The sequence below is a fragment of the Musca autumnalis genome, unplaced genomic scaffold, assembly GCF_047663935.1.
Source record: "Musca autumnalis isolate F117 unplaced genomic scaffold, ASM4766393v1 scaffold_5, whole genome shotgun sequence".
In the NCBI taxonomy this organism is placed as follows: domain Eukaryota; kingdom Metazoa; phylum Arthropoda; class Insecta; order Diptera; family Muscidae; genus Musca; species Musca autumnalis.
Genome location: NW_027412088.1, coordinates 211,136,190 through 211,155,282, shown reverse-complemented (window position 1 = coordinate 211,155,282; position 19,093 = coordinate 211,136,190). Strand labels below are relative to the sequence as shown.

The 19,093-nt window shown below is 35.2% G+C and overlaps 1 protein-coding gene across 1 annotated transcript in view; it reads right to left on the bottom strand.

Annotated features, from left to right (window-relative positions):
- The window catches only part of gsb-n (paired box protein gooseberry-neuro), a 42,868-nt gene that overhangs the window by 13,121 nt on the left and 10,654 nt on the right, over positions 1-19,093 (bottom strand). Inside the window, exon 3 of the mRNA XM_073955054.1 lies at positions 9,597-9,708. Within this exon, the coding sequence (XP_073811155.1) occupies positions 9,597-9,708 (112 nt within the window). The remainder of the gene's footprint in view (positions 1-9,596; positions 9,709-19,093) is intronic.

The window sequence follows — 19,093 nt, the reverse complement described above, 5'->3', positions numbered from 1 at the left end:
CACATTATCGAAATGACCGAAATGTCTATTTAGTCTTCGTTAGTGCTGCAAAACTAGCTTCCAGAATGTTACCGTTATAGTTACACGTTATGATATAGCATCCATATAGCAGTACCTCCTGATTTATATTATTTTGAAGCTTTTAGCCAGATTATTGACAGTCTAGAAGAATTCTAGGTAAAGCTATCAAAGTCAAAATATTTAAAAGTTCAAGTAATGGCAATTAAATAACATGATATTATATGTATTGCAGTGGAAGAGATCCTTGAACCCGTAAATTTAGTTTCTGACTCTACTATTACATGAAACTTTCCTCCTTGATAGCGGGTTAAAGTTATCTTAAAGTTCATTTAGACTACGCTGGATTTAGCAATTATCTGGCTTTATTTGACATGTGTTGTATGAAAATGACAACTTAAATCCACTGGATTTGCTAAATCCAGCATAGTCTAAATCAGGCATTAGTGCAGTTTGCATTGTTTCTGTTAAGGGTAATGTCTCTATACGTTTTTTCATAAACAATTTTTTTGTACCATGCATTTTGTCCAGTCTTATTAGCTTCGTGTCTTTGAATGTACCATTTGCCCAACATAATGCTAAAATAGTTTTCACGTTCTTTTTAGAAGTGATGTCATGTCTTAACAGGTTGGTGTAAACTCTAAATAACTGTAGGGTGGCCATCAATGTTGAAATATAAAATCCTGTTTATATTATTGGGTAAACCTTCTTCATGAGGATTTGACGTATGTGTAATGAAATTGACATTTGAAACGCATTGGACTTATCCGGATATATGTATGTAAACGTACTATAAGAGTAAACAGTAGCTGAACTGTGTTAAATACATAATAAAACTATTTATGACATATTAATCGATATATACGAACGGATTTATTGGATTTAGTCAAAGCGACGAACTTTATTAGTTTGCATATTTTGTTCATATGAATATTCACGCGCATACGTGTGTACGTTAGGGTTATGGCTTTTTGACTTTTTTCATGACATGATTTCATGTAACAGGAATGAATGAACTTTTGCCAATAAATGACTAACTTAACATTTATTCCATTTAAGTATTAAAAACGTTCCGCATAAACCACTTTGAAATTATATTTTTGTGAAAAAAAAACACTTTGAAATTAAAAAAATCTCTAAAAACAAGTAAGAACAGACTATAGTCGGACGGGGCCGACCATGTGATACCCTATACCACTATCCCTGTGCACTAGCTTTCCGGGCTAGCTGTTATAAGATGTGCATTAGAAATTTTACCAATTTTCACACAAAAGTTTTGATCAATTTAACCCGCTAAATATTATCCGATCATACCGTTGACTTGCACGCTACTTCTTCATCTCAAACCAAAACTACGTTTAAAATTTCGCGCCGATCGGACTATTATTGCGACCTACAGAGCGGCTACAAAATCGAGCAAAAATTTTGTTTTTGGTCCATTTCATCCCTTTAACATTTCACGATCATCGCCAAAAACTAATCAGTTCTATTCTGGTCCAAACCCGACCTCCATACTAAAATTCGTGACAATCGGTCCATAATTGCGGCCTCTAGCTTGATTACAATTTTTAATGGACGGACAGACGGACGGACGGACGGACGGACACACATCGCTAAATCGCTTTATCTCGTCGAGATATGAAGTTTGGTATACCACATGAGGGGTCTACGACGAATATTTCGCGGCGTTACATGAATTTTTGGGAAAACAAACTTATTATACCCTTTTCCACATTGTGGTATAGGGTATAATGATTTCTTTTTTTCTATTAATGACTTAAATATAGAATAAGGTCACGCACAAACCATTTTTAATTGATATGATATATGAAATAAATTTATATATTTATGATGATATATGTATATCTAATGATATAATGATGAAATTAGTGAGAAACAAACGGTTATGTAATTTTGGTTATGTCGTGTGGCTCTAAAGCTTGTTTCCAGTTATATATCTGCTTAAACTGACTTCAAAAAATGATTCAAAGTGTTGATAAATAGAAATTTTAAAAAATAAAAGTTTTCCACTAATAAAATAGTTGTTTTAAAATATTAAAACAACAACAATGGGATTAAGCCAGACTATTTTGAAAAAACAAAATTGCAAACGCTATCCCAATAAAAAAAAACGCCACAATGCTTCAAATTTTAAAATCATTTTTTGCGGAAGGGGTTTTCGTTGAATCACCTATAATCAAGATTTTATCTTATCATAGGTAAACACACAGCAAAATATGATACAGGGATATGAGGTTGTAAAAAAGTCACAACTCTAGTGTACATACATATGTGCGTACGCGTTTGTGTTTATATGTATGAGAATTAATAAAGCCATAGCACATAATTACATATGTATGTATCTATACCTGTTTGAGTCTATTTCGAAATGCGTATAAATTAGTTTGAGCTGCGTGTTTTATTAATAAGAAGCTCCGATTAGTTTGCTAAAGAGGTGTTGAAAAGGGTGTTTAAATGCGGATACTTTTTATAGGTGGACACAACCAGTAACAGGTATCGATTTATTAATGCCATATTAAATTACAAACGTCTTTGTCCGCATTGTTAGATACATTGGCGGTACATTTGCTTTTCCTACAACAACATATGTAAATAATTCAAATCCGATAATAGTGCAGTGGAGGCCACATAGTAATTACCATAATTTGGACATCGTTCAAAAGTCAAATGCCGAACTACTGTTCGGGAGATAGAGTCTTAGGAGCGTGCCTAAATATTTGTTCATTAAGCATAATCGTGAGAAGGTTCCAACAAATGTGTGTGCAGAACACAGAAAGAAAAAATCTTTCATTTGGAAAAATACATTGGGAAACGTCCACTGGACAAAAAGCGGCAACCGTTTTTTTAAACAAATTTTGTTATTTAATATTGTGATCAATTAATTACTGACAATTTTATACGTGATAGATGGATGCCTGGTTGATTGGAAATTGTGGTTTACTGTTGCCTCAGCTGGCTTCATTGATTGGTGTTTTATGTCAATTCAATATTGATTACAAATTTGAGGTTGGAACTTTTACTCGGGAAGTATGTTGTGACCTTTACCATTGCCACTGTTGGTGTTTAAACTGGCATGTTTTTGTTTTAGAATTTCTAAGAAATGGCTTTAACGAATTACAACACCATCAACAACACAAAGAGATAAACTTTACCACATTTCAGAGTTACAAAATTGCTAGAAATACAGACGGACAGCCGTTGTTTTATTGTGGGAGCACACCATGAATTGATTGTTGTTGCTGTACCTGCTTACCGTTTCAATGTTTCAATAATGGGTCGCAATTCAAGTAACCCTTCATGATGTTTGTTGGCTCAGTTGGTTCCGTATTATGTTTGTTGCAACTCTAAAATGATTTTTTTATTTGTCAGAAAACGTATTCCTAGTACCTATCAGATGGACACAATTGTTCTATGTAAATTTAGAACACCGCGCCGGTCTATAGCTAATCATTTCTGTTTATACCCTCAGCATTTATGCTAACGAGGGTATACATATACACTTTCATACGGGCAAAATGTGCCTCATCGAAATAATGGTTTTAGACCCCAAGTATGTTTGGACGAAACCCGTTTCAGACAATTTGGAGTCGATTTAGCAAAGTCCGTCTGTCTGTCTGGCTGGCAGGTGCGCACGATAACTCTCGAACAGATGAACCGATTTGGTCCAAAATTTGGCTTTCGTAATATTTTGTCCAACTCCATCGGGTACCTCCCTACAAAATTTCGGAAAAGTTCAGTTTAGGAGCTGATCTCGAAGCGCTTTGATTTTTGTTGTAACAAATTGTATTTGCTGCCCCCATCACGACGGTACATGTTTTTTCAGGGGCAAGTCCATACTTCCTAAGAAAATGGCCTGAAAGCTGTAAAAACCCGGCATCATGAGTAATGGATGCAGCGCATGATAACTCCCCAACGAATAAACCAATTTGATCCAAAAATGACAGTCGTAATATTTTGTGCAGACTTAAATCATGTTCTATATTGGGCCATATTGGTCTACTTCTTTGGGTACCTCCCCCACAACCGTTCAAGATTTTCGTTAAAGTTGTGTGCACGATAACCCTCGAAGGCAGTAACCGATTTGGTCCATTCTTTGCACACCGTGATATTTCTATGAGATCAACTCGTTTGGGTACCTCCAACACAAAATTTCGGAAAAGCGCTGATTTTTCCTTGTAACAGGTTAAACTCAAGGTCCATATTACGATGGTACAAATGTTTTGAGTGGCAAGTCGACAATACTTGAGAAAATGATCCGAAAGCGGTAAAAAACCCCTTCGGCCAGCAAGTGTAGTTTCTGGTCCAAACTTTGGAAATGCGGACCACTGCTTGGGGTACCACCCACACAAATGTTCAACATTTTTGTTTAAGTGCTCGTTCGAGGATCCTTTGGAAATTTTTTGTAGGCGCGATATTTATAGAGAGGAATGACTCCCAAACTAAGACCCACTTCCAAAATGAACTATGTCGGTCCATTCCTTTAGGTACCTCCTCCGTGAGCTTTAATCCAAATCCATATTTTTGTCGGCAAGTTCATACGCCCAAAATTCTGAAAACCCCCCAAATACATACGTTTTTATGAAAAAGAACTGTTTCAATTCACACAGGCTGAGGGTACGTATATCTCTGTCGGCAAAGCCGACTGATACTTTTTTACTTGTTATTGTTAAATTAAATGGTTTCTGTTGCAGTGTTAAAAACTATTCGTAGTTATGGGAAGTTTGTTAGCTCTTTATGAACCCAAATTTTGACGCGCCCTCGGCTTCTTCGAAAAAAACTCTAAGAAGGCTAGCATTCTCTGAATCTATTCTATGAAACATTCCATCTACGAGTATTGAGAACGACTACCAATATCAAGCAATTTAACTAGGAGTTATTATCATCAGAAGTTACATTGAAAACCCAACTGTAAGGGTAATACAAATTAATAAAATCTTTACTCCCAATAACTCTAATCTAGCATGGAAGGGTATATCATATTTGGACTCACTGAACATCAATAAATACCCCACTTATTTAGATTCGGCAGGGAAACGTGTACTACATTCATACACATACATACATATATGTACAGACAGTCATATTTGAAGTGTTCTCTGTCAATTGTTGTGGAAGCCGAAGGTATTGTCATCAATCAATGTAATCCGTTTTTGTTGCGGTGGCGGCGAACAAAGAAATTAACATGACCAGAAACAAAGCATGGAACATGGACCAAGCATTGCCGTGACAGTTATTTAAGCAACCAGGTACAATTTGAACATTTAGACAATTACAGAGTTTGAATTTCAAATGAATAAAAGTTTAAATTCTTAGAAACATGTGAAGCGTTACAAGTAGACACTGGAAACAATAACAAATTAGCGGTCACTTTGCTGTTATGATAGCCAAAGTGTTTTTCAGTTTTGGAGGAATATTTGTTGTCTATACTTCCATTTACAGTGTGATAGTGTATCTAGGTTATATTCATTTTAAGTCTTTGCTTGGTGTAAATTAATTAAACTTCTCCAAGATATACAGATGTGTTAAAACTAGTTGGACTGAAAAAAGGAGTTTTGCTTCTTACGACATTTTTTAATATTATCCAAGGAATTTTGTTATTGAATGGAGTAACTATCCACCAATACTATTTGATATTATCGAATTCGAAACGCATAAAAAACAACAATAATGTCACTGTGAATATGCTCGTATATCGTTAAGTATTTCAATTATGTTGTATTATACTTTAGAGTCGGACATTATGGCGTTAGTGAAACCTACAATGTTAATATTATTCAATATTGTCTCCCGTACAATACTTATATGTAATGAAAAGACTTTCTTTTGGTCCAAATATCAATTCTCACGATGAAGTTTGTAATAAGTTCGGCCGGTCTGAACTTTTTATACCCTCCACCATGAAAGACTCTGAGCTAATATAGATTTATAAGTGGACCTATGCCCATAATTTTTGGTGGAGAAGTTTCTTGGTCATTGGAAACCCTAAATGTCAAATTATAGCTAACTCGGTCTGAAAATGTAGCTAAAAACGTCAAAATAGCTGAAATCGCGCGGTATCGTTGTAAAGGGGCTATACCAAACCAAATCGTGGACCGATATAGCCATCTTCGAACTTGATCTAAGTTCAGACCAAAAACACATGTGTAAAAAATTTCAGACGTGTTGCTCGACTCATTAGGAAATAGTGTGATTACAACGGACGGACGGACCGACAGGGCTAAATCGACTTAGAATTTTACGCTGATAAAGAATATATTTACTTTATAGGGTCGCAAATGATTATTTCGATGAGTTACAAACGGAATGACAGACTTAATATACCCTCCATATTATGGTGGAGGGTATAAAAAGGGATCTGTGGCCTAACGGACTCCAATGTTTGTTCTTTTCAATGTTTTTTTGACAAAATATCTTTTTGAAATGTGTCCGAGGAGTCTGTCTTGAAGTATTTGTGTCTGTATGCGAACTTTCACAAGAGTAGTAAAGTGTAATATGATATAAATATTTATTAGGATCTTGTTGGCTTACCTCTGACGAGGTTAAAAATGTCAACAAATTAATATAACACCCTAAATCTATTTTTGCCCTGCACATGGCGCATATTGCGAACACGTGTCAGTCAGATTCCAGCAATCATGCTCTCAGCTCAATTGGTCTTGCAGAAAACAAGAGAACGTCATTCGGGCCATTTTTGTTTAAAGAGAAGGGCTAGTTTTGTACTACTAATGAGTACGGGAACGCATTTCAAGAAAAAAAATTGGAAAAAATGTACTAGATAGCGCTATGCAGGTTCTGTAACACAACATATGTATGTCGTCTATTTTGCCTATTATTGGATTTGTCGAATTCTCGCCAGGTGTATTTATTATTCGATTTGGCAGTTATATAACGTTAAAATATTTTCAATAGCGTTCCTGCTCTTAATGCTTGGGCGCATATCTACAACAAGAGCAGCTTTTAGAGTAAAGTCTTCTTTTTATTATTTTAAACATTTGGGCTGTTAAACTTTTTTATCCGGCGAACATTGGAACGCTTGATATTAAACGTATTCAACTATTTTCAGAGTGTTGTGTAAACATATGGCAATACATACTCCAAAACTGACTTAACCTATCAAAAGTAATGTTACAGTACGTTTATATATAACTGGATTTAATAAACCCACTAGGTTTCAAATGTCAACACCATTGCGTTCACGTCATATAAATTCTAATAATGAAGGTTAACACGGCAAAAAGCTATAGTATAAACAGGCTATTAGTTTTCACACTCCACATTATAGACGATAGTTTACACGTCCAACTGTACTCTTACGGTTGGGATGAACTCTGTGTGTAAAATAGAATAGAACTCTGTGGGCAATCTAGTTCCCGGAGCGGATCGATCTTTCTAGTTCCTTTTCCCATTACATTCATGTGATTTACGTTTATTTAACAATGTGGCAGCATCTGAATAATAAACGAAACGAACGAAAAATATCGGAGTGGTGGTATTAAAGGAAGGAGAATTAAAGGAACTATATAAACTAAATGAACTATATGAATGCAAGAGCTGGACATATGTAGTTCCTATAGTTTCTTGTACGTAATAGTTCCTTGGAACTAGTTCGTTCCGGAACTACACAACTCTAAGAATATCGAAACACTAAATACTATGCGTTAAAAGTGTATAAAAGTTTCGGAAATTTAAATAAATTAAAAGACTTTGGATTGCTGCTTTTATCTTGCACAACTCGAACAAGATATGGGGTTGAAAAGGAAAATGACCTGAATGAAGGATCATGCCCTGTCCAAAGTAGAGTTAACTGAAAACACTAATTTTAACGCGTTATGGATGTGTCTAGCGATGCTAATTAGATTTATGAACAATTTATTGGATTATTTGTCAATTCACAGCCCACGGTAGATTCCGCAAACAACAAACATGAAACATTGACTACAAACATGCCGGCAAGGTCATTTGCCGACATTCAGTATTTTGAATTGTCAAAATATTGTCACCAACAAGAGGTAGTTTGCCTATTCATTCATTCATTCACTGTGCCATTCATGCGACACAAAGAGATAAATACAAACTATTTGGACAATACCATTTGTCTGCATCGACCACTAGTAACATCCTTGACACTATCCTGTGTCAATGGCCTGACCTTGCGTACAATTTTCCCATAACATTGCATATTAGTTAGTGCACTACGGTTGAATGTGTGTGAGAAAATAGCATTATTTGCAAAACACATTCACTTGTCGACTTTGTTTTTGTTTTTCTTTTCTATTTGTTGACCTGACCATAGCACCAGCAACTGCACGGCCATCGATCGGTTCCTTTTGATGTTGCATACAATACGAAAACTTCAATCTATGATCTAGCCGAATCCTTTGGCATTAATTTGCTTTTTATTCCGTGTGGGGTAATTAATGATCGATATGATGATCGTCTAGATTGCCTTGACACTGATTTGAAATCTCTACAGACGCTTTTTATATCGATAACGTTTTTGTTATAGTTTTTTCCACTTGGTTTTCTGGGTTTTTGTTATAATTTTAACACAATTTTCTACTCAATTTTCTCAACAATAACGAGCGCTTTTGGTCATTAACACTTTTACACGATCGTTTCTTTATGTTGTGTCCGATGCCGTTGTTTTGCCCCAAACAAAGTGTTTCATCGGTTCAGTTCTGGTTTGTTTGGAATTTCTACTTTGAAGTGGTCGGAGAGAGAATAGAGAGGGGCGAAAAACAACATTTTTACAGATCGTTTATCGCATGACTTTGCATATTTATAGAATTAGCCTTCTTTCGAGATGTCGAACCAAGACGAGGGATGTGGGTATACATTTACAGTGGGATTTTTGAAATTCGGCTTATTAGTTGATAGCAGCAGCTACAACAACAGCAGCAGAAGAAAGGAGAAAGAAATACACGACTCATTATCTTCATCCGTTTTCTAAGGTGTCATCATCGACACTTGCTTTGGATGGTCAACCACGGACGGCATAGTTGAGCTAAATGTTACAGTTTGTTTGTCCGCGTCTAGCATTCGATGAGAACCAGAAGGGGAAAATGAAAACACAAACACCTATGGACTATGATCCGATTTAATGTCTTTTGTACATTTTTTTTTTTGAACCTTCAACTATGTTGTTGTTGTTTCCCGCTCTGTTTTCAACATGCATGCGGCTTAGTTTGGTGGTAAACTACGGTCGTTGATTTGTTGGTCTGATATTCGTTAAGACGATCAAAGGAAAAGTGCCGCCGGCTGTTGATTTGTGCAACAAATGATTTGATGATGATTTTCAAATTATCAAATAAATGATCTATAATTTGATCAATAAAAGTGATTTCAACATTTTCGATTTTCGGGACCCCTTTTTATGCTGGCATTGTCGTCGCCCTTTCTATGTGCACATGGGACAAACAAGTGACTGTACACGGGTGTTCAATATGGTTTACTACTAAGAGATGTTGTGGAAGGTGTTTCAATTAATTAAGACCAATTTTTATTCCTAGTTGGCTGGTCGTTGAGTCGTGTTTTAATTTCTAGCTTTGGAAACTTACCGCCTAATATACCGTGGATGCTGTAATCTTTGCGACCATCATCGCTACTGCGATCATTGCCCCGTAACAGACGACTAATCGATGAAGTAGAGGGCGGATCGGTGAAGCCTTCCTGTGGATAGACAAGAGAAGATTTTAAAATTAACATAAACGTTTAATACAAAATAATTATTCACATGCATTTAATGTATGTATATATAGGCATATATTGATGTAGAGTGCCCCAACTCATGAAATGCATTATTTTTCATTTAAGAATTGCTAATTCCTACATTAAATTGCGTCAAAACTTCATGTTCATATTGCGAGAACTCGATGAGTTAGAGCTCATTAAACAGTTCGATTTATGGAGTACTAAACACATCAAACAATATTAAGTCAAGCATAGGTACATACATATATCGCTCATTTACTCAAAGACTGTTATAACTCAAAAAATGCGTTTTCTGAGTTAGCAATTTCTATACGACTTCTGTTTTATCTTGTGTCCAATTTACATGTTGATATCTCTAAAACTAAACGAGTTACAGCTCTTTTACTACGAGCTTGGCATAATTCAACAAAAAAGTTTTTTGAGTTTTTGTAGCACAAGAACACCTCAAACCATGATTGATCATGTACAGAAATTTAGCACTGATATCTGACTAGCTGTTTACAAAATATGGTCTAAGAAGTTAATTTAGTTTTTGTGTAACAATATTTTTATGTTGGGATGTCAAAATTCAATAGTTTTTCTCGAAACTGAATTTTTTGAAATGTGTCACTCTTTGAGTAAATGAGGGATATGTTCTTGTAGCACTTGTATAAGGCTGATTTAACCCTACGACCAATAACCGGGTATAAATGTTCTTTTTCGCAATAAAATTGCTGCAAAATCGTTGACAATGGAGATAACTACGAGAAACTTTGCGGTACAGGGGTATTTCTACTCATGACCACATAAAATATATTACGATGATTGATCCTCTTATACCTTTTTGGTTTTAAGCTTTTCAAATTTTTGAGTTGTGACACACTTTAAGTAACTGAACGATATGTATTTTCATATCTACATACATATGTATGGCTATTTACTGTAGTAAGAAGAAATTATGTTTTGTTTGGTGCCATCACAATTCATCTGTAAAACTTTTTTCGGCAACATTGTAAATGATATTTCGATTTTTGACCTTGACCACTCGGCAAATCTACCAAAAGTCAAAGCATTGCAGAACTTTTAAAAATGAGAAGAATCGGCCATAGTAAAAAGGTAGGCCGTCCACAACTAGTTAAATCACTACCAGAGGCATACAACAAAAAAACCATCCAAAAATCAATAAAGTTGCGGATGCTTGTGCAACAACTAATTTTTTCCTGCTCCAATTTAACCTGTTGTGTTAGAATACAAACAAGTCTCTGCGCCATGTCATAGCTTACAAGTTCAATGTAGCCAATTTTCTTTTCTTATATCTGAGTTTTCTCCAAAGGTAACTCTTGAAATCTTCAAAAGAGGGAAAGAAATACTAGAGCATTAACAATCACTCACACTGGGCGCAGCGTCAATCCAACTGTCAACTAATTAATTAAATTTCAATTGAATTTGTTGAACACAAAATGTTACATGTACATGCACGCACTCCTAATTCAGATACTCACACAGGGCTTTTTATTTGAAGATATCTGTTAAATTCAAACCAGAAAATGGAATTTACAAAACACACACTAAAACCTATCTTGTCAGAATACAAGATAAGCTGTCACTTGGACTGAGACCACCACATTACCTTTTCCATTGCTCCATCTATTCGTGCATTCATAAACGAGTATGCAGCATATCATACATACGTATACATACTTAAATTCATTCGTCTTACATATGACACACAAACAACTGGCAGGCAGCCAACGAGCCAGAGAAGTTGAAGTACCATAGTGCCACATGATAAGCTGAAGTTAACTACACAAATAAAAATAATGACAGTTACTGCTAAAGTAACATTGGTACACACACACATGTAAATATGTACAGTCTGTGGCAAAAGTAAGTATGCAGCATGGAAATCAAAATGTATTAGGGGTAAAAAACACTATTACTTTTCGAAAACAATAAACAATTTGTTTTATTTGATAGACACGAAGGTAGTCTTCAGTGATAACAATGAAAAATGTGCAATATTTGCATACATAAGAAAATGTACGGTTCGATTTCCAAAAACTCCAAAATTTTTATTGCAAACGTAAGTATGCACCGTAGAACCCTTGTGGAACTGTGAAAAAAAATCTTGATATTTTTGAACAAAATATAACTAAATATGTATTTAAGATCCTCAGGAGGATATTAATTAGTTTAAATGACACTGTTAGTACTTATAGTGACAAATCCATGGTACATTGGATCGTAAAATCTAGAATAATTGGTCATCTATGAATACAACCACTTTAGCGACAAAACTCCTGGTGTTATGGCATGTTTATGAATTTTGGAGCCTTGAAATGTTTTTAATACGGGTTGATCTTGATCGAGTTTCAGCTTGCCCTGTTTGACAAAACGGAAATTTCTCGAAGGAATTCCTTATTTTTTGGGCCAATTGTCCCTTTGAAACATGTAATAATCCTTAATCCTTACACTTAAGGACTTTTCTTTTGAGTTAATTTTCTCACAAATTGTGATATTTGATTCTCTTGTGAAATAGTAGGAGAATCTCAAGCTCCGTTTTGTGCCCTACAGTGTTACTCCACCACCACAGTAGGATATAATAACTCTTTGGAAAGTTTAAAACAGAGCTTTCAAGGCTTTTATAACGCATCGATTGTGCAAAAATCTTCTGAAAAGATGAGTTCGCTTCACTTAGGACCAAACTACAACTAAATGGATCAGTTAAACGTAGTGCGTTAGACATTAGTAGTACATTAGACACTAGGGACACGAAAAGCATATCAGATACTGCTAAAATGCCGGTAGATCAGTGCAAATGTAGGGCACAAAACGGAAATTATGATTTTCCTACTATTTATTTTTTGACGGAATATGAAAAGGATCACAATTTGTGAGAAAATTAACTGAAAGGAAAGTCCTTAAGTGTAAGGATTAAGTATTACTATATGTTTCAAAAGGACAATGGGGCCAAAAATAAGGGATTCCGTCATGTAATGTCTCTAGAATTCATAAACAGGACATAGCACCAGGATTGTATTCATAGATGGCCAATTATTTTGGCTTTTACGATCCAGTGTACGGTGGATTTGTCACTATAAGTGTCATTTAAACTAGTTAATATCTCATGGGGATCTTAAATACAGATGTAGATATATTTTGTTCAAAAATATCAAAAAATTTGTACACAGTTGTACAAGGGGTTTCCGGTGTATACTTACTTTTGCGATATAAATTTTGGGCTTTTCGGGATTCGAACCGTACATTTTCTTATGTATGCAAATATTACACACTCTTAATTGTTATCGCCAAAGACTACATTCGTGTCTATCAAATAAAACTATTTGTTTGTTGTTTTCAACAAGTTATAGTGTTTTTGTCCCTAATACATTTTGGGGGTCACCTAATACATTTGGGGGCCACCGTGGTGCAATGGTTAGCACGTCCGCCTTGCACTCAGAAGGTCTGCGGTTCGAATTCCAGGCCAAGCAACATCAAATTTACAACGGTGGCAAAATCCCCCTCAGTAATGCTGGCGACATTTCCTGAGTATTTCAGCCATGAAAAACTTCTCTACAAGTGGTGTCGTAAGACACGCCGTTCGGACTCGGCGATAACAAGTAGGTCCCATATTATTGAGCCAATATGAATCGGCGTGCACTCATTGATATGAGAGAAGTCTCCCTTGTCCCTTCGGGGATGTTGTGGGAACATATGTATGTATGTACATTTTGGTATTTTGGTTTCAGTGTTGCATACTAAAATTTACGACAAACTGTATGTGAATAAATATGTATGTACATTGGGGTTATGACTTTTCGACCTTTTTCTCAAAAATGAATGAACTATTGCCTATTAATGACTAAAAAATATTTATATATGTAGGTATGCTTACACTGACTTAAAAAATGACCAAAGTTTTGACAAATACAAATTTTACATTCTTTTTGTGTGTTTTTTATAGAATTTATAGAATCACTTTATAAATAAGATTTTATGTGATCTTAGGTAAAAACTCATCAAAATATGATACAGGGATGATACATAGCATTTTCTTCTTGCTCGTTTTCGTTTCCACGCATAAATGCGAATAAGTGAAAATAATCCCCATTCGGTTCTTAGTATTCAAGTCTATCATTTAACATTAAAAATATTGTATTTTGTATAAAATGTAGATTCCTTCCTGCCTGTTCTGGAGAGGAGCTCTAGTTAATGAAATCCTCTATACGTATATGTACCTACATATATAACACTGGGCGTAATGTTTTGAGTCATGGTTTATTAACCACATTCTGAAACCACAGCGTGATAGAAGACCAAAAATGAGAAGACACGTCTCCCGGCGTTTTCTCCTATCACTTCAACTTTCGCGGTTATGGGCCCACAGAGACCTGAGGGATCATTTTATCATGCACATATCTTCTAAAACGCTTGGATTTGAGATTACTCGTAAAGAAAAAGTTTTAGCTCTCGTCCTAAAGAATAATAATTGTGAACACATAAAATTCATTCGACCTCATTTTTAAGGTTAAAATCGTCAAGGTCCAATTTCCATTATGGTTTTTTCTCGGATTTTTGTCTGTAGATATCAAACCGATCAAATTTGAAGCAAACAACCAACTAGAAAAATGTTCGTTAGATCTCAATAACAACTTTCTAGAATATAAGAACTCTGCATCTGTGGACCAGAATAGGAGAAAAAAGTATAACAATCTAAAAAATACCTATCTAGCGCGCAGAAAATCAAAAAATGTACTTGAAGAAACTATGAAACGCTAGTACAGTATTAAACTACAGTGTTGACTGTACTCAATGGCATATATAATAAGTAGAAATAGTTAGTCAAATCGGAATAACGGTACATTTAAAATTGATATTTTTACAATGTTAACGATGACCTTTTTTAGCTGTAAAATTGCGATAGACGTGAGAATTCTGTGAATATATTATTGCGGAATATTTTGTATTTTTGATATACCGTAATGGTATTTAAATAAATTACATAAATAGTTTTGTAACCCATAAGTTATTTTAATTTAGATGTTTCGGAGTAAATAAATGTAAGGCCCATTTTTTCTAAATTCTTCAATTAAAATAGGGGTTTGGTTTGGAAATTAGTGGAGTTTAGCTTTAAGTATTTTTTTAATTTTTTATGTATCTTTTCTAGAATAATGTCTTAAATTTTTTCCTGCGACTTTTGGTATTATAGCAATTTTTAGGAAACATTCCAATTCGGGAACTAAGCTATTTTTTAAGTTTGGTTGAAATAAAACTACGATTATGGGAAATTTTTGATAAATAAGATCAAATAACACTAGGAATTGATCACGGCGTAGCAGATAAGATATTAGAAAGTGAAAAAGTCCGTCCTACGGTTCCAACGATACGGGTGGAAGTAGAAAATTTAATGCAGTGATGCGTCGCCAAACAAACTGTTAAATACAAGTTTTTATTACCCAAAAGTGAAGAATGGGGTGATTTTGAACTTTTATTACACCCTCCACCATATATTATGTACATATATTCAAATCAGATTTCAGCCTTTTCGTTTGGATACCTTTCTTTGGGGGCTATATCAAAAAGTGGACCTGTACCGACAATTCTCTGTCGGAATATTTTATACCCCCAACAAAGACTAAATACCAAAATTCAGCCATTTCAGCTGGATAATGGGGTTAACATCATCAAAATTACGTAAATCGGGAGGCACCGCCCTATAGGAGTTATATCAAAAAAATATATAAATAATCCAAATCGGCCAAATATATCAATGAATTAACTAAATTGTCAATCTAAAGATATTCTTATCATAAATATGGATAAACATACAATAAAACATCGACTTTTAATTTCTGCACCCTAGATCTGCATTTTTTCCCACTGTGTGGTGTGAGCCTTGTTTACTTAATTTTGTGACAGTCAAAACGTCATACACAACACGTCCGATATGATTTAATCTGGATGTAACATATTCCCCCTTTCATTTTTAGAATTAAAATCTTCTAATACAATCTAGATGAATGTCACCTTGGTGCAATTGGTAAGCACGTCCGCCTTGCACCATGTATGTCCGGGTCCGATTCCAAGGCCGGACAAAAAAACCATATGGAGCTGTTTTAAAAGTAGAACATACGAGTATGTATTTTAAGCTTATTGTTATTTAAGTTTAAGTAGGAGTGACACTAAATTTGAGTACTTTAACAATGAGTAAGTAAGTAAGTAAGTATATTTTCATATATTATCCTATAGTAGAACATTTTCCATGTTGATACTTCAACCCATTGTGGCGTCGTAATTTGTTGCCAGGATAACTCTCTCTTGTAATGGTTATTTTCACTTCAGGAATGATTTATGACATTACTGCCCCATCTATGCCCTATGCGTACTATTATGAAGACTTATACTAACATCCAAGTTTTTCTTTGAAATAATGAAACAGAAATGTCTGCTTTATATTTTCCTAACAATTGTTAAAAACATAACCTCCAAACCCTTTGAATAAAAAAAAACATCGATTTACAATATTTGTGTTTCCTGGTCGTACCTACAAATGTCCGTTGAAATTCCCTTCTCCATACATTGATATAAGATTGACATTTCTGAAACAAAAAACCAGTAGGAAAAGACCAAAGTCGGGCGGGGCCGACTATGTAATACCCTACACCAGTCGAAATATGTAAAAATGGAATAATTAGTATACATCCCAATACGCAAATGCTTAGCTTAATGATGAAAGTACTTAGCCCCAACGCCACGCCATGTCTTATTCATAGTTGGGGTAGAACATATATATATATTTGGGGAAAATCGTTAAAATACCTAAAATCGGGAGGTACCGTTATATGGGGGCTACAAAAAAACATGGACCTATCTTAACAATTTTAAGTGGCGAAATTTCGTGGCCACTGGGAACCACATATGTAAAATTTCAGCTAGTTCAAGCAAAAAATGTGGCTAAGATCCCTAAAATACCTTAAATCGGAAGGTATCGTTATATGGGGACTATACCGAACCGTGGACCTATCTTGACAATTTTTAGTGGAGCAATTTCGCGGCCATTGGGAACCTCAAATGTAAAATTTCAGCTGGTTTGGGCAACAAATGCGGCTAAGATCCTTAAAATACCTTAAATCGGGAGGTACCGTTATATGGTGGCTATACCAAAACTTGGACCGATATAGCCCATCTTCGAACTTGATCTTTCGACGGCTAAAAAAATGGTATTCCCCAATTTTCAGCGAAATCGATCAACAAATGCGACCTGTATGTTGCGAACGGACGGACGGACGGACATGCATAAATCGACTCAGAAAGTGATTCTATGTATATCCCTAGAAGGAACTATGGGTCTATCTCGCTTCCTTTTGTATGTTACATACAAATGCACTAACACATAATACCCCTTACCACATAGTGGTGTAGGGTATAATAAATCTCATATACTATACTTATTATTTGCATCCATTATGGGAACCTTCCCCATGTGACCAACCGCTTTTTTAATTTAATGACATTATGCACTGTAATATGGTGATGACTCTTACATGTGACAATTCTCAATACGATAATAAAGCAAAAATATAATTTTTTTTAATTTGAGGTAATTTGGGGTTATTACCCCCGGCACTTTTTTCTCCTGAAACATTAGATTGGATTAAGCATAACATTTTATGAGTTGAAAGCCTTTCAAGTTTTTAGTGGTTAAAATATATGATATTTCGTATTTGCAGCTCAAAGGGGAGAGTTGCTCCTTCTGACACCACTCCGCTTGTTTTGTAGGAGATGACGTGTACTTACTTCCCACTAAATTGGGCAAAATTTGGAGACTATATCTGTTAAAATTCTATAGATATTAACATACAAAATTAAAATAGATGATATTTGATATAAGTAGCTCAAAGGGGAAAGTTTCTCCCCCTGACCCCACCCCGCATATTTTATAAGAGATGACGTGTATGTACTTCCCACTTAGTTCGACCAAAGTTGGAGGCTATATCTGTTACCATTCTATAAATATTCGCATACAAAATTTTTGTTTGGAGATACCTCCGATTCTGATACTATATCTCCTGATGAAGGCGGAATATCAAACATTTATTTAACCTATTTTAATTTCAGGCGATGCTGTAACATACTCTGAAATTTTCGGCAAGATCCGTTTAGCGGTTTTTGAGTCTATAAGGCACAAACAAACAAACGTGTTTGTACGTTTTTCTATTTTATATACATATGTATATAGATAGATTTGCATTCGTTTTTATTTTGGTCCAAACATTACTCAGAATAATTACGTTTCAATGTCAACTTTACGACTGCATCAAATAGCCACGAGTAAAAAATGTATGTCTAGTTCTATTCGTTGTATTATAAATTTGAAACCTGCTAAGAAGAAGAGCAGTAGAACATTAAATCAGTATGTAGGTTGTCAATAGTGGCCAAATATAAAAATATAGCAACAGCCGTCAATATATGTACAACTAGAATTTCAATTAATCGATCGATGTATGTATTTATGAAAATACCGCACCAGCAATTCTTTTTCGATTGTTATACCCTACACCACTATGTGGTAAGGGGTATTATGTGGTAGTGCATTTGTAAGTAACATACAAAAGGAAGCGAGATAGACCCATAGTTCCTTCTAGGGATATACATAGAATCACTTTCTGAGTCGATTTATGCATGTCCGTCCGTCCGTCCATTCGCAACATACAGGTCGCATTTGTTGACCGATTTCGCTGAAAATTGGGGAATACCATTTTTTTAGCCGTCGGAAGATCAAGTTCGAAGATGGGCTATATCGGTCCAAGTTTTGGTATAGCCCCCAAATAACGGTACCTCCCGATTTAAGGTATTTTAAGGATCTTAGCCGCATTTGTTGCCCAAACCAGCTGAAATTTTACATGTGAGGTTCCCAATGGCCGCGAAATTGCTCCACTAAAAATTGTCAAGATAGGTCCACGGTTCGGTATAGTCCCCATATAACGATACCTCCCGATTTAAGGTATTTTATGGATCTTATCCACATTTTTTGCCCAAACTAGCTGAAATTTTACATTTGAGGTTCTCAATGGCCGCGAAATTGCTCCACTAAAAATTGTCAAGATAGGTCCACGGTTCGGTTAGTCCCCATATAACGATACCTCCCGATTTAAGGTATTTTAGGGATCTTAGCCACATTTTTTGCTTGAACTAGCTGAAATTTTACATATGTGGTTCCCAGTGGCCACGAAATTTCGCCACTTAAAATTGTTAAGATAGGTCCATGTTTTTTGTAGCCCCCATATAACGGTACCTCCCGATTTTAGGTATTTTAACGATTTTCCCAGATTTTCTCCGATTTATATTTTACATATTCACAGTG